This window comes from Dama dama, chromosome 22, assembly GCF_033118175.1.
Source record: "Dama dama isolate Ldn47 chromosome 22, ASM3311817v1, whole genome shotgun sequence".
Classification (NCBI taxonomy): Eukaryota; Metazoa; Chordata; class Mammalia; order Artiodactyla; family Cervidae; genus Dama; species Dama dama.
Genome location: NC_083702.1, coordinates 23,674,461 through 23,691,399, shown reverse-complemented (window position 1 = coordinate 23,691,399; position 16,939 = coordinate 23,674,461). Strand labels below are relative to the sequence as shown.

Genomic DNA, 16,939 nt, shown 5'->3' with positions numbered 1-16,939 from the left:
AGAGGCAGTTGGTGGAATCTGAAGATAAGGAGGGACTTAAAGATCCTCAGGTGTTGGTATCCATGGCAGGAGTTGGTACCTGGGGACACTGAGGGATGACTGTAAATGAAATGTACTGTTCCCACTATGCAAAGGGAAGCACTTTAGGGCCCGAATATTTTCCCCATGTGGACCCCTCACCTCCCTGGGCACTCTTATCTGGAGCCTCGCACCTTTTTCCTCAGGTGGTCATGAAGAGGGCCTATATGGCAGTGGGGTCGCTGACCATCAACGAGGAGCGATCGGAGGTGGTCGATTTCTCCGTGCCCTTCATAGAGACTGGCATCAGCGTCATGGTGTCACGCAGCAATGGGACCGTCTCACCTTCTGCCTTCTTAGGTGAGTGATGGGCTTGCAGGTGTGAAGAACATGGATGCAGGGACAGGCCAGACTCTCTCAGTCAGGAGCTGGTTTGCCAGGAGCTTCCCTCAGCCAGGGATTTCATTATGGGGATCTCAGACCTGACCTTTCTCCAACATGGAAACTGAAGACCACCCTCAAAAATAGGAAGGCATCATTCCCTATTAAAAAAAAAAAACCACACACAACAGTGCAGGACTGGTAGCAAGGGATCCTACTTGAGTCCCACTCCTGCCTCTTCCTATCATTGAACCTAGAATAAGCTTACTCCATGCTGGGGCCCAGTTTCTTCATCCATTATTGTTGTTGTTCACTTGCTAAGTTGTGTGCGACTCTTCCCAACCCCATGGACTGCAGCACGCCAGGCTCCCCTGTCTTTCACTGTCTCCTGGAGTTTGCTCAGATTCATGTCCATTGAGTCAGAGATGCTATCTAACCATCTTATCCCCTGCCACCTCCTTCTCCTTTTGCCCTCAGTCTTTCCCACCATCAGGGTCTTTTCCAGTGAGTCAGCTTTTAGCATCAGGTGGCCAAAATATTGGAGCTTCAGCATCAGTCCTTCCAGTGAATATTCAGGTTTGATTTTCTTTAAGATTGACTGGTTTGATCTCCTGGCTGTCCAAGGGACTCTCAAGAGTCTTCTCAGGCACCGCAATTCGAAAGCATCAGTTCTTTGGCACTCAGCCTTCATCCGTAGAAGAAGGCATTTTGACTAGCTGATCTCTGAAGCTGCTTCCTGCTTTAATAACTTCTAATTCTGGATATCATTCAAATACCTATTTATTTCAAATTATCTTCAAGAATGGAGCTCAGTGCTACCAAAAAAAAAAAAAAAGGTTTTCTGCCTTCACATTAATTTTCAGAGGCTTTGCCAAATCAAGCTATTCTGACCCTAACCTATCCCCCACCCCTCCCCATAGGAACCTGTACCTCACTCTCCAGCATCACTTATGTGTCAAAAGCCTTCCATATGATATAAGACCGGGTGAGGTGAGGCCAAGATTTCAATTAGATGAGGTCTTTTGTGAGCTCATACTCCATATTTTTTTTGCCGGGACTGTGAGAGCAAGGGATTGGAAAATAAAATGTCACCTTGAAAACAAACCACTGGCTAGGAGATAGGAAGCTAGTTTGGTCCTAAACAAGCTGAAAGCCCTTGGGCCAGTCACCATCTCTCTAAAGGACATTAATACTCTTTTGTGAGGATGTTGGAATAGACAACAACTAACACTTCTTTCAGCTTCAGTCTGGGGGGAATTATTGAAGGAACATACTTCAAGGCAGAGTTACAGATTCCAGAGAATTTTTCTATAATTACTCAGATTTCTCAACTAACCTCTTACTCACAGTAAAGCGACTCTCGCCCTGCCAATTTTATGTGAAATGTTATTGGATAGGACACACAATGTATATTAATCCTCAGAGCAGTTTTACGTATTTTATTTGCTTTTTCTCCTTTACAAGGGTAATTGAAACATTAAAAGATACAAATAAACCATATTGTAATTCTCATCTTGTCAGCCCAGCACTAACTCTAACTTCTGAACTAGAAGACCCAGTGACACTTCAGTGTAGCTCTAGGATGACATAGAAATGCCAGGCAGGGTGTGTGTATGTGTGGAGGAAGAACAGTCAGTTAATTACAGGAGTAAGAGAAGTCAATATTTATTGAACACTTATTATGGGAAGGCCCAGGCATCCTTCTACCAACTTCGATCATATTATTTCATTGGCACTGTTAACATACTCAGTTTATGGCTTAGGAAACTGAATCTCATTTATGTAATTTTCCAGCAGTCTCCCAGCTAGTAAGGAGCAGATCCAGAATTAAAGTTTAGATGTGGCTGCCCTTGTAGCCTGTGTTCTAGTACAGGTGGGGCCATTTCAGAGCTCGACTCCTAAATCAGGAATCAGTCCAGTGGGCTGGGACTAAAACGTGATTTAAAATGGAAAAGCACAGACTTTTGCCCTCAGAAGCCCTCAATTTTTATAACCTGGCTCTGCCACCTTCTGAGTATGAACTTACAAAGGGCTGGGACCGTTGAGTCTTAGTTACTGTTCTGTAAAATATATATAATAATCCATAATGAAAGGGCTGTTATCAAAGGACCATAGAAACTATGTGATGAGGTACTTTCTAAATTGTGTAGAACAGTACAGATATTTTTTTGTGTTTTATGTACTGAAAGTTGCCCTGGGCCTAATGAGGGGAAAGAAAGCCTAGAGACAGTGCTTTTACTCGGTTATTCCCTAATCTTGGACAAAGTGAGATTGAAGTAGGATTGCAGTCAGTCAGAACCAAGGAGGAGAGGATTTCTACTCCACTTTTTTATTGTTCAGTCGCTCAGTTGTGTCTGACTCCACAACCCCATGGACTGCAGCATGCCAGGCTCCTCTGTCCTTCACTATCTCCCAGAGTTTGCTCAAATTCATGTCCATTGACATGCCATCCAACCATCTCGTCCTCTGCCATCCCCTTCCCCCCTCCTCTCAATCTTTCCCAGTATCAGGGTCTTTTCTAATGAGTCAGCTCTTATCATCAGATGGCCAAAATATTGGAGCTTCAGCTTCAGCATCAGTCCTTCCAATGAATAGTCGGGGTTTATTTCCTTTTGGCTTGACTGGTTTGACTCTACTGTCTAGAGGCTTTGAACTGTACCTTCCACCCTCACATCTCTGGCTGCCACTGAAAGGTTTTGCATTTCACAGTTGGAGTGTGCCTTATCAAGGTTCTTTTTAAATTAACTAAGTGACTGGGCTGTTATAATTCCCTTCGGAGTTCAAAAGTAAAGTAGATTTCAAAGTTAAGGAAATATTTTTGAATTTCCAGTCTGTTTTCCCCCTTTTCAGTTTCATCTTTATTAATGATTTGGAAGATGGAGAAAACAGCATGTTAATTCACTTAGCTCGGAGTTTACAATGTGATGTGACAGCTATAAAAGGCCAGAACTATTTTGAGGCACAATTGAGGAAGCATTGTATTGTGGGACTGAAGAGTGATTGTCCCTTTTCACAGGCCTCCAGAGAGAGAGCTACTGGAATTCAGTGTTCAATTACTGGACACCTCTGAGCCAGAGAGATTTAGATCAGCTGGAAGAGAGTCTCCAAAAATGATTAAAGAAATTAAAGAAAGCAGGTGTAGAACAGTCCTGCTATCTTGCCTGGTCTTGTCCCGTCAACCCTGTCACCTGGAAAGACTAGATTGTGCTTGTACTGTTAATTATCATGTTCCTCTCTTATTTGCTACATTCCCAGTGTTGTAGATACTGATATTTAATTTAGATTGATTTTTTTAACATTGACATAGTCTCGTACACTAATGATATCTAATAAAATACACCATATCCAAGCAAGTTGAAAATGTCAATCTAGGCAGGAAAGTTCAAGAGAAGTGAAGCAAGGAGGCAAGGGAGTCATTCATTGTACTTAAGTATTACTGAACCAATTCAAGCCTCTAAGAGTGACTGAGTTTGTTGAGAATGAACTTGGCTGCAAGGCTTGGAATGTTACTGAAAGCTTTCCTAGGTCCCACTGTGGGGTGTGGCATATAGATGAGGGTGTAAACCAAGAGTGGGTCCCACAGGACTCACTTACTCCATGTCTAGTGTAGGGTTGGCCAAAAAGTTCGTTTTGAGTTTTTCTGTAGGATGTTATAGAAAAATCAGAATGAACCTTTTGGCCACATGAGTGCATGCTCAGTCACCTCAGTCATGTCTGACTCTTTGCAACCGTACAGACTATAGCCCACCAGGCTCCTCTGTGCATGGGATTCTCCAGGCAACCCACTGGAGTGGGTTGCCATGCCCTCCTCCAGGGGATCTTACCGACCCAGGGATCAAACCCACGACTCCTGCAGCTCCTGCACTGTAAATGGACTCTTTACTACTGAACCACTGGGGAAGCCCAACTTTTTGGCCACCTCAATACTTATTCTAGTTCCACTGTTTACCAAAAACCCAGATATCGGTCTAATCATGGCAGAAACTATCTCTAACATCTCAAAAAGGACAGGCAAGAGGCTGTCCTTCTCATGTGTTTGAAAGAAAATAAATTTCCACATGCCTATCAGGGGAATGGAAACAGTCAGACACAGCCTCTTACTCCTCCTAACCCAGGCCCTGACTCTCTGAAAGGAGCACACACTTGTGGTTTGTGTTTCCCAAAGAGACGCGTCGCAGGGAGTGAAGGAACACATGACTAAATCAGGACCCATTCGTTCTGTTTTAACCCCGAGTGCCGATGTTCTCCTTCCCCAGAGCCATTCAGCGCTGACGTGTGGGTCATGATGTTTGTGATGCTCCTCATCGTCTCGGCCGTGGCCGTCTTTGTCTTCGAGTACTTTAGCCCCGTGGGTTACAACAGGTGCCTCGCTGACGGCAGAGGTAAGACGGCTGTAACCGCGACATGTCTGCCTTTTTCTCCTTCTCGGCTCTGAATCTCTGTGCCCCTCGCCTGCTGTCTGCCTCCTCCCTAGCCCTCAGGCCTCTAGGTCATCCTCTTAGTGACTTGTTAGAAAGACCCCAGTTAAGATGCTGGTTTGAATCTGTGTGTCCCCTCCCCGGCTCAAGCCTGGCCCCTAGCCCAGTTCTACCCCTGGATGAGTGAGAGCTGAGCAGGCAGGAGATACGCGTAACGTAACCGTGTTAGAGGAAACTGTTGTGATAACCTTAGGCTATGATAAGCAGTCTGTCTGATCAGATGGGCTAACAAGGCAGATGAGATGCATGTATCGAGAATAAGAAAAAAAGTAGACTGAATCATGGAAAAGCAAGGGCTAGAACTAGTTTCAGAATTTTCTGAATTCACAGAATAAGACATCTAGAATGGTAAAAACATAAAAAAAAGAAAGAAAAAATAGGTCACCCCAGGGTACATGCCAGGGTAGTTGTGACTGAAAGAATTCTCCGCAGCCAAAGGATTACCTCTGGTCTCTACAGAATGTGTCTGCAGCTCACATCCCTCTGTCAAGAGGCAGAGATTTGGGTATTAAATAAAATGGCCAGGAGATAACAGTTCTCACCCACAGCTACTCTTGGGGGTGGTTCATCCATCTTCCTGGCTATGAAGATCCACCCATGTGTTTGAGGCATTTGTGAGACCTCACACAAAGTTTACTAGATCTCCAAAGGGGAACATGGGATCCTTCTAAATATCTCTTCTAAAACTTCCTGAAAACCCCATGATTAGGAAATATTATGCCTTCTCTGAGTCTTTACCCATCCACAAAGTGAGCTTTATCCTGGAATTATGCCTCAAAGAGGAGAGATTCTTAATACATTAAGAATTAACTATAGAGCACTTAAAAGACAAAGATGCAAAGACCTCATATTCCAATATTCTGAATATTCAATATTCAAGTCCAGAGCGGAACTCAAACCACTATAAGTTTCAAAATAGCAGTTCTCTACCTTGGTTGCATGTTAGAATAACCACTCCACCCCACGCCAATTTAATAAGAATCTCTGGGGATGGGGTGCCAGGCAGCAATATTTTGTCAAAGCTCCCTTTGTGCTTCTGTTGAATTCACAGTCCAGGCTATGAACCACACCTACACTGAAGGATTTCCAGGTGCACACCTACCTTCTCATCTGGGGTGTGCATTCTGGGCTGGAAATGTGAACATCTCCACCATACAGAATAGTCAAGTGCTTCCTGCTTGTGCCAAAAGGTCACCCCAAAGCTGTGGCTACTCCCCATCCCAATTAGTAACAAGTGAGGCATTGGAGAAGCACAGGAGTACCTACATATGTTGGCGATGTTAAGAACTAAAGCCAGCATGTACCCTCACCGACCCGCAAAGAAACTCAAAGCAGCAAATATTCAGACACCAAATTCAGAGCAAGAACTTACAATGACTCACTTTACCAAAGGATGCTTGTCTTCGCCAAGGAATTCAACATGGGGCCACTTTAAGTATCAAGTCTCCTTGCGGCATCTTACAGTGTACAAAACTTTGATTTAGACACAACTCTTTCAATATGCATCTGCTCCATGAAATAAGGTCCACACACACAGATGTGTGTGTGCAGTTAGATCTTAGGCCTGACATGTGTAGTCATTGATGATTTAGGTGGCAGAGCAGATGCTCAAAGGATCGCAGAAAGCATCGTAAGACCTGTGCTAATGTGCTGTAAAACTGTGCGCACAGATGTTCGTTTCTGCAGCAGAGGAGCTGCCAGCAGACGCAGGAAGCAGGCAAGGTTTCACCATCACCAAGCAGAGAAAGCAGAGAGGTCACAATAAATTTATGAACAGAAGCCCTGAATGATCTACATAAAGTTTGGGTGGAGGACAAAGACAGCCTACCTTTCTGCCTTTAGATTCATGTGGCCAAGCCAGGGATCTGCAGCTGACTCTCTGGGCCTCTTAGTGTTCTCTTATACAAAAGGCAGGTACTGGTGGAAAAAACCAGGCGGGAAATGTTGGCATGGGAGTGAGGTCAAGATTGTCTTTGAAACACTGAGTGCTGAGTGCTAGAAGCCAAAGAAAAATCAGGATCAACTACATTCAAAGCAGAGTCAGTGAATAAAATTGGAGGTCTGTGACCAATGGGCAGAAAAGACCCTGCTTGGTTCTTGCTCATCTTCTTTGAAGTTTAATTGCTTTCTTGGTAGATACAAATATAAATTTTAAGAACCACAGTAATGAGGATGCAAAGGTGACCACAGTGGGATGGTTGCCTTTGTTACTCAGTTTTGATGAGATCTTAATGGTCTTCCATCCATCAAGGCAGAAAGCTGGCCTTCTCCGTTGTCCTGGTTGAGTTATTATGGTCATTGGTTGGAGTAAGATCCGCCACACATCCCAGGCCTCTGGTTTTTCTCTTCTGCCTTCCGGAGGGCCCCAGAAGAAGTGAGACATGAAAAAAAAAAAAAAAAGAAGTGAGACATGAACTCTCAACTGAAAAAAACCACCTATGAAAGGGCTGGGGCTTCACTGGCCAGTGTCCAGTCTGAGCTGGAATTTATCAGCCCATGTACTTATAGGTTTAAATGGAACCGGTGAGTCTGTCTTGACCTTCTGTCCTTGTCTTTTTGTCCCACCAGAGCCAGGTGGCCCATCTTTCACCATCGGCAAAGCTATTTGGTTACTGTGGGGTCTGGTGTTTAACAACTCCGTCCCTGTGCAGAACCCCAAGGGTACCACGTCCAAGATCATGGTGTCCGTGTGGGCCTTCTTTGCCGTCATCTTCCTGGCCAGCTACACTGCCAACTTAGCTGCCTTCATGATCCAAGAGGAGTACGTGGACCAGGTTTCCGGCCTGAGTGACAAAAAGGTAGGAGCACCGCTTCAAACCGCCCATCTTTTCCCTCGGTCCCGTTCTGAGCCATACTCAGGGCTCTCACGGACCTGTTAATTTTCTAAATCTCTAAAATCGACCATTCTTTCTTATGACTCCTTAAATTGGGATGCGGGAGCAGAAATCAGTGTCCCTACTGAAATAATATCACCTCACGTTCACCTTCTCATTTGTGAAAGGTCGGCGCCAGCAGGCTCTGGGCTGCAAATGAGGGGCTTGGTGTGTTAGCGGCTTTCTGAGCGCAGGGCTCCTGTTGTTGGGTATGCTCAGCACAGGGCTGTGAATTTGGGGTGTCATTAGAGGGCCGCCCCGCGCACCCACACTGCACGCACTAGCTCCTTACGCCTTCATTTTCTACCCAGGGCTGTTCGCCTGCGCGCTCCCCCGTTGTTCCTCTGCGCTCTCGCACGTCCCCAGGGCTGGGAAGGAGGATTGTTCTCATTGTGTCCTGAAGAAAAGTAGCTGCCCTTTAACTAGATGATTGTCCAGGGTGGGGGGTGGTGCACCCGTGAATGGGCTGTCCCCGAACCCAGCGCAGGCCTTGTTGCTGGCCTGTGCCGTGGTGGGGGGACGGGTGGGGGGGGCATGTCTGCCGGTTGCCATGGTCTCTGGGTGAGGATATGCAAAACCTGTGCTCAGCACCTGTGACTCTCCAGGTCTGCTGGAATCATCAGTTTCCATGGCACTCTGTCACCTGCCCTTCTGGTAACTGGGGTGGTCCAACCCTGGCACTATGGGCTGCCTTCCCGGAGTCTGGAAACCCCAGAACCCTCTAGAGACGTTCACTTACCACAAACCTCCTCCTCTCTGCTTTCTTAAGATTTAGAAACCATGATTTCCCATCCCTACCCCCAGGAGAAACTGTGTGATACAGACAGACCTGTGTTAGACCAGACAGGTCCCATGTAGTTAATGGTTTATCACATGCGCAGCTTTCCTCAAGATAAACCTAATTAACCACTGAGCAAATGGTTTGGGAAGAGGGAAAAGGAGAAGATGGTCTCTTTGGAGGCTTCAGTTATGGTTTCTCCATCTACTCATCACTACTCATCAAGAACATTCAGAAGCATGAAGAAGATAACAAGCTTCTTAAGGAAATGAATATATGTATATTTGTATACACACACAAAAGGATCACTCATGATGTTTTCCTCTTTATGTCAGCTCTTTCTCTGGTGTGTCTTCCTTTTCACTTTATTTTTCTTCCTTACTTTTTAAACTATTCCCTCTCTTATATTTCCTTCTCCTTTACTTTTGAGCTTTTTTTTTTTTTTACTTCCTTATTCTAACTCCTGATTTATTATGCATTTATTCAGATATTCATCCATCTATTACTTCATTCATCTTAGGCCTTTCTCACCTTGTTCCTTTGTCAATATCCTTCCTTCACCATCATGATCCCCTCAGAAAATCTGAGCTACACCTCTCCCCTCACTCCCTTCTACAACTGCTTTTTGTGCCCATTTCTGTAACCTGGGCAGTCATGGGGCTGAAAACAGCTGATGCCTCAGGGCTCCATACCTGGACCCGGCAGAGCTGCAGTGGGCCGTATGTGTGTGTGTGTTAGTCACTCAGTCGTGTCCAACTCTTCGTGACTGTAGCCCGCCAGGCTCCTCCTTCCATGGGGATTCTCCAGGCAAAAATACTGGAGTGGGTTGCCATTTCCTCCTCCACGGGATCTTCCCAACCCAGGGATCGAACCCAGGTCTCCTGCATTGCAGACAGATTCTTTACCCTCTGAGCCACCAGGGAAGCCCTTGTCTCAAGTACAGCAATTAAAATCCCTTGGAAGCACATACTCTCCAGAATACTTAAATACCTGTTGGTTTTGTGGTGTGTACACTTAATTGGTGGTGGTGGCTTAGCCGCTTAGTCATGGCTGACTCTTGCAATCTGATGGACTGTAGCCCACCAGGCTCCACTGTCCATGGGATTCTCCAGGCAAGAATACTGGAGTGGGTTGCCATTTCCTCCTCCAGAGGATCTTCCCAACCCAGGGACTAAACCCGGGTCTCCTGCATTGCAGGCAGCTTCTTTACCCTCTGAGCCACCAGGGAAGCCGTGTCCTTCCTCAAACACGAGTGTGACAGAGGCATGGCAGGGCTCATCCCCACATGTGGGTCTGGCAGAGGTGCGGAGGACCGTGGCCTCACGTCAGGGAATGGCAGAGGTGTGGCAGGTCCTGTCCCCATGCAGAGGGTGGTGGGACCATGTGCCTTTGCAGTACACAACGTGCTTGAGGTCAGGGTACTCTGGGCCGTTCAGTGGGGGAGCCACCACTTTTTATCACATTGTTTTCTTCCTATGCCTCCGAGAATTCATTAGGACACTGTATTTATGTTTTCCATCCTTTCAAGGGCCATCCGGCAACAACTGAACGATTTTCTACTTGAGCTAAGCATAATTGAGATGGAGGGAGATTGTTTTCCCTTCTGCGGCTTTGAAAGAACATACCGTTCTGGGCCACACCACTTGAACAGAGAGGCTCTGCCTCTGTCTGTCCTCCACGCCATGTTGGTTATGTTCTGAAAAGATGGATCCCACCTTTGCTTGAAGAACTCTGTGGCTCCATTGCTTACAGAGTAAAGGTGACTTTTTTCAGATGTGGCTTTCAGTTTTTACTAATGATCCCCAGGGTATGCCATCACTTCCATCTCATCTCGTGTGTAGACTCTTTTTTTTTTTTTTTTTAGTTCTACCATTTTATTGCTACCAACCCATTTCCCTCCACCCTTGTGCACACATGCTCAGTCATGTAATCCCATGGACTTCAGCCCTCCAGGCTCCTCCGTCCATGGACTTTTCCATACAAGAATACTGGAGTGGGTTGCCATTTCCTTCTCCATCGTGTGTAGACTCTTATACCCTATGTTCCAGGCATCCTTGCCTCCTTCTCCTTCCCAACCACATGCTCTGCACCTTCCTGGATTGTTCTCCTCAATTCTGCACTCAACACACTCCTACTGAAATGGCAAGACAAATTCGAGATCACTTTATTTGTAAAGCTTTCTCATCTGGGAAGTTAGCCATTGTCTTCTCTGTCCTGGCAATCGTCTGTACCTTTGTTAGAACCCTTGTCTCCCACATTGTAATCTACAGACCTGTACCCGACCTGTACCTGTATCTCTCTCTATTTTTACATATTTATTTTTGGCTACACTCAGTATTAGTTGTGGCATATGGGCTCAGTAGTTTCAGAACATGAGCTTAGTTGCCCTGGCCCATGTGGAATCTTAGTTCCCCAACCAGGGATTATACCTGCATCCCTTGCATTGGAAGGCAGAAGGTTAAGAATTACCACTTAATTCTTGGACCACTGGACCACTTAACCACTGGACCACCAAGGAAATCCCTCTCCCCCTATTTGACCATGTGCTCCACAATGTCAGTGACCATAACTTGGTTATGATGTTTATAAAAAGTCTGTGGGAAGAGAAGGAGAGAAGTATATTGAATAGTCTCTTGCACAGAGCAATGGACTAGGCATGACAGGCAAAGAAAACAGCAAGAGAAAAGAGTCCTTTAACAGCTGTTCAGCTTGAACATGGTGATCTGATCCATTTCAGAACTCTGCAAATGACAAAATAGTAAATGGTAAGCATCCTACCAGAAAGTGTCAACATCATTTACATAATTATAGAAAACATTCAAGTAACTAATAACATACGACTGCATATCAGTGTCAGGAGCAGTATTATAAATCAGAGTTTTCTGAACATACACTTAAAATGTCAAAATTCTTGTTAGTTTTCCTTCAAAACTAAGCGCTAAGTCTTGGGAATGACTTTGCGTGAGAGGAAGTATATTCTGTGAATTTAGAAAAAAAAATAATAAAGCCATCAAAGCCATAACATTTTGCTTTGCAGAGAAATGAGGTGATTTTGAAGATTCTTTTTTCAGTGTAATTAAATTTTCATCAGGGAAGGTAACATTTGAAGTGGAGAAGGGTTTCTAAACTTGTTTTGACTCTCATAGAAGACATATCTCCTATGTAAATCAGACCAAATCGTAAATATTGTGGAGTGATGATGGGAAGGTATTTGCTGTCATTAAATCTATATATTTTAAGAAATTAACTTCAATTTTATGGCAGGAAAATGTTCCTGGGTCTCATTTATGTCAAGGTACAAAGTCAGAATGTTCAGAGTTAAATTTCCATGGCATCCTATTTTGGGGTTCCTTTTTACTGGATGCCTTCCATCTTGCAATAGCACATTACATCAGTGAATTCAGAATGATTCCACTGCATCTATAACTAAAAATGGTTTCAAGTTCTAACATTTAGCAACCCTACTGTACATTCCTTCAGCTCTCCCAGTGGGAGGAGGCTGTAAGGGAGCTGGTGACATCTTTCTTCTCTTAACAAAGAGCCACAATGCTCATTCTCATATTCTCAGCTCTCCAGATGGATTTCTCATTTCACAGTCTGCCAGCCACCATGTGGAGGGGAAAGAACTTGGCCAGACAAACAGGAGACATAGTCTCTAGGTGTTGGATACATTAAGTATGTTGCGTATATGTTATACAAATGATTTTCATGAGGTGTGATTAGTCCCATTTTACAGATAGGAACACTGAGGCTCCAGGAAGTTTAGTGATTCCGTAAAGTCCTACATTATCAAGGTTTGAGTTCAGAGCCAAGGTTTGAGTTCCTATGTGTCTGCCTCTAAAAAGCACTTTGCCAGGATGTCTCCCTAGACAACATTATGACACAGCTCAGGATTGGTATTAACACCCTGCACCCACTTCTTCACTTAATCTCCCGTCTTCTCATTTAATGACTTTCAGTTTTGGTTCCACCTAATCTGTCCCTTCTCAGGTCACTGTACACTACCACTGCCATGACTGCTACAACCACTTCTACTGATAATAATAGTAACAGTTATCATTTTTATTAACATAACTTCAGCAATGATATCTCTGTGAACAGTTTTCAGCTCTCAGGAACCAGGCATAATGCCAAATACATTACATAGATTATCTTATGTAATGGTGCTTTTAATATCTTCATTTGTAGATGAGAAAATTGAAGCTTGCAGAGGTTAAGTCATCTGCCCTTCTGATGTTCCTGGCTGGCTAATAGCCCCTAAACAGCATGTCACCATGTCTAGATCCCAGTGCTCTTTCCAGCTAATCCTTTCTTTCTAACCTTCCCATCTACCTTTCTGATACTTAACAAGTGAGATCCTTCTCCTCTACTAAAGAGTAGCTAGCTATCTGATTAACTCACCCCCAAATAATTAGATAGTGTTTTAACATTTTTTTTCATAAGTTTTTCAGAGGCATGACTTTGAATGGAGGGTGATATTTCCTGGGTTTGAGCAGGCTTACTGCCCACAAGATTGACTTTAACCTGGGCCTTCTGTGACCAGGAGCTTTAAGCCGTGGTTGGAGGGTGGGAGAGGGATGCGAGCAGGGAAAAAGGTCAGGGGCTGAAGGAAGCCTGCTGGGGGTGCAGAGGCTGCCAAGGTCACTAGAGGCTGCTCTCAGGCCATGGGGCTCCTGAGGGTACCTGGCTGCATCCCGCCTCACTCATTCTCACCACATGAGTGACATATGCCCGCGTCATATTTTGTTGGTTCTTTTCCTCGGGGAACTACAGGAACTTTATTCACTTGAAATGTCAAGAAAGTGTTTCTCTAATTAATGAGGGCAGGCATCTTCGCTTGCAAAATTAAAAGTGCCATCAGGACAGCCTTCTTAAAACTGAGGACCCCATGGCTTTTCTAGACAATGACTCTTCTGAGTTCCCGAGAAGTTCCACAAGCATCTGGAATCTGCCTTATATCCTTCTGGCAGATAGGCACTGTATGACTTTTTAAATTAATGTGCAAACGAATGTGTCAGTCTGCATCCTGGAAGAAACCCAGCCTGGTGAGGAGTGCATTTACACCACAGCTACCCTGATGTGTGATGCTTGGGGGGCATTTGATCGTGAGTGAGGAAATGGGCCTTGCTTTCCCCTGTACAAATGGGACTTTCTCGCCCTATTAACTTTAGGCCGGGAGCCAGTGGGAGACAGCTGATCTCAAGCCTGATCTGTCACACGCTGGTCCTGGCCCAGGCCATCTTGGTTAGGTTCTGGAATACTGAGCTAAAAATAGCTCACCAAGGCACACAGCAGGCATGAACTACTAGCTGGGGACCTAGAAATGAGGGCCTGGGCCTGGCCTTCAGATAGCTGAGCAAAATAAGGGAATGATTTATTGCGTGGCTTCCCCCAGAGATGTCAAACCTCTGGTCCTTTTGTTGAAACTGGCCTAGAGCAGTTCTGGAGGGGAACTTCCCTGGTGGTCTAGTGATTAAGAATCTGCCTTGCAATGCAAGGGGCATGGGTTCGATCCCTGGTGGGGGAACTAAAATCCCACATGCCATGGGGCAACGAAGCCTGGGCACAGCAACTACTTAGCCACATACTCTGGAGCCCGTGAGCCACAGCTAGAGAGTCTGTGTGCTACAAGGAAAGATCCCACATGACTAGTGAAGATCCCACATGCCACAACTAAGACTCGACACAGACAGACAAATAAATTTTTTGAAAAAAGGACAGTTCTGGAGGAAATGACAGAAGAAAACTCCCCAAACCCTGGGGTTCTACTGGGTATAGGACATGCACAGCTTGGAGGAGGGACACCAGCCCCCTTGCCTCCTGCTTAGCTAGCTGAACCAGTCTACACTATACGTGGACCTCCGCCCCCAGGACCGCACTGCCTCATTCCTGCCAGGGTGGCCTCCATCCAGATGGATCCAAATCAAAGCCCTGGGGCTTCAGCAGCCCCAACTCTGTTACTTGGGGTTGGCTCTCACCACGTCTCTAGGATTATTTGAGAACGGGACTGCTTATGGTCCCCAGGTGGCTGCCTTGAACTCTTGATTCTCAAATTCATTCTTGACTTGACTGGCTGCCTTGACTGAGGCATCCAGTGAAGCTTAGCAGTGGTCACACTCCTGGTCCTGGGATACAGATGTCCTGGTGTTGACTGTGGGGCTCCCGAGGGGGGCCCAGAGTCCCCTTCCTCTCCCTCTCCTGTCCCCTTTACAGTGTCAGGCTTCACTCACCCTCTTCTCCTTGAATGACCAACTGCTTCCTGACCTTCTGTGACCTCCCCATGTAAAGTTCCTCACCTCCCACCTCTGCTTTACAGTAAGCTCCCTATGGATGAACAAGTTCCATTCCACAAGAGTACATGCGTAAGTCCAATTTGTTGGTAAATCCAACAAAGTTAGCCTAGGTACCCAACTAACACAATCAGCTATGCAGTATGTGTGCGTGTGCTCAGTCGTGTCCAGCTCTTTTCGATCCCATGGTCTGTCGTCCTCCAGGCTCCTCTGTCCACGCAATTCTCCAGGCAAGAATGCTGGAGTGAGTTGCCATTTTGTACTCCAGAGGATCTTCCTGACCCAGGGATCGAACCCGCATCTCCTGCATTGACAAGCGATTCTTTACCAATGAGCCACCAGGGAAGCCACCATAATAGGTTTATAATAGTTTTCACACAAATAATACATAAACAAACACACACACACACACGAACATTTTTAATGTTATTGTACAGTACCTTGAAAAGTACAATAGTACAGTAGAACAACTACTACAGCATACAGCGGCTGAACAGGTATCGAGTACAGGCATTGAGGGAACAGGCAGGAAGAGTTACTGACTGGAGGAGGGAGGAGGTGGGAGATGGAGCTGAGGGGTCGTCGGCCATAGGAGACGGAGGGCAAGCTGCACTTTGACTCACACCTGATGTTGATGGCACAGGTTCTGGCTCCTTGCTGGTTCGCATCTTTAAAAGTTCACAACTTGAAGGTTTGTATGTAGGGGACTTACCACCATAAATGTCAGGGTTTCTTGGGATTGAACGGTGGTCCCCTAAAAGCTATGTCCACATTCTAATGCCTGGAACCTGTGAGTGGTGACCTTGTTTGGAAAAAATATCTCTGCAGTTGTAATTAAGTTGAGGATCTCAAGTTACAATCACCCTGGGTTGCTGCTAAATCCAGGGCGAATGTCCTTCTAAGAGAAGGGCAGAGGGAGAAAGCTGACACAGAATAGAAGCCCAGGAGCAGTAAGAGCAGAGAGTGTGGCAGCCACGGAAACACTGGGACCCACTGGAAGTTGGAAGACACAGGCATGGGTTCTCCCCTAGAGCCTCCAAAGGGAGTGAAGCCCTACGACTGATTGTGGACTCCTGGCCTCAGGAATATGTTAGAATAAATTTGTATTCTTTGAAGCCACCAGGGGTTTGTTACAGGAGCCATAGGAAGTGAACACAGAGCCTCAATGCCCTCCTGTAACCGGCACTCTCAGGGGCTTGCACACCCCGCTCACCCTGCTTAAATTCCACTGCTTCTCCTAGTCAGCTTCTCTGATCAGCCACCCAACCCTGTCCTTCCAAGGCAGGTATTTCTTACCCTAGAATCCAGTTCCTCTCCCCACTAATCTCTTTGTTAGGAAGAACAGATCTACATCACCCTGAAGATTTGCAAAGATATGGCTTACACCCAGAGGGAGTCTTCTCCCTGTAGGTTCATTTTAAGGAGACAATAAAAAGCCCCATGCGTTGCTGTGCGCTCACTTTTGCTGTGTCCTTGAGCGTGATTACTGATACTTTATCCCCAGATGTAGCGTGTGAGCTGTGTGTGCGCTCCACATGCAGGCTCTGAGCAGGAAGGTCATTGTCATAGGGGACTGTGGACATGTTTTTGGCAAGATGTATCATTTTCACAACTCTTCTGGGGAAAATATTCATGCAGCCCTCTTATATTCTGGGTTTCGCTGTGCTGCTCAAATTACAGAGCTGAAAGGGATGCTAGCTGGTCATCAGGCACAGGTGTTGTTTTTCTCATCAAAGGCAAACAGGTGTCCTTTTCATGTTAATGAAGGTATCTTCCTTGTTACATAGGAAGGCACACTCATGTGCATGTACGTGTGTGCATATGTGTGCACATATATATGTGTATCTCTAGCCTCCAAAATTGTTGTTCAGTTGCTAAGTTTTGTCTGACTCTTTGCGACCCCATGAACTACAGCATGCCAGACTTCCCTATCCTTCACTATCTTCCAGAGTTTGCTCAAACTTATGTCCATTGAGTCAATGATGCCATCCAACCATCTCATCCTCTGTGCCCCTCTCCTCTTGCCCTCAATCTTTCTCAGTCTCAGGGTCTTTTCCAATGAGTTAGCTCTTCGCATCTGGTGGCCACAGTATTAGAGCTTCAGCTTCAGCATCAGTCCTT

At 45.6% G+C, this 16,939-nt stretch overlaps 1 protein-coding gene across 1 annotated transcript in view; it reads left to right on the top strand.

Moving 5' to 3' along the window:
* Nucleotides 1–16,939, top strand: part of GRIN2B (glutamate ionotropic receptor NMDA type subunit 2B) — a 341,566-nt gene that overhangs the window by 282,736 nt on the left and 41,891 nt on the right. Inside the window, exons 6-8 of the mRNA XM_061124117.1 lie at nt 225–378; nt 4,656–4,781; nt 7,446–7,675. Coding sequence (XP_060980100.1) covers nt 225–378; nt 4,656–4,781; nt 7,446–7,675 — 510 coding nt within the window. The remainder of the gene's footprint in view (nt 1–224; nt 379–4,655; nt 4,782–7,445; nt 7,676–16,939) is intronic.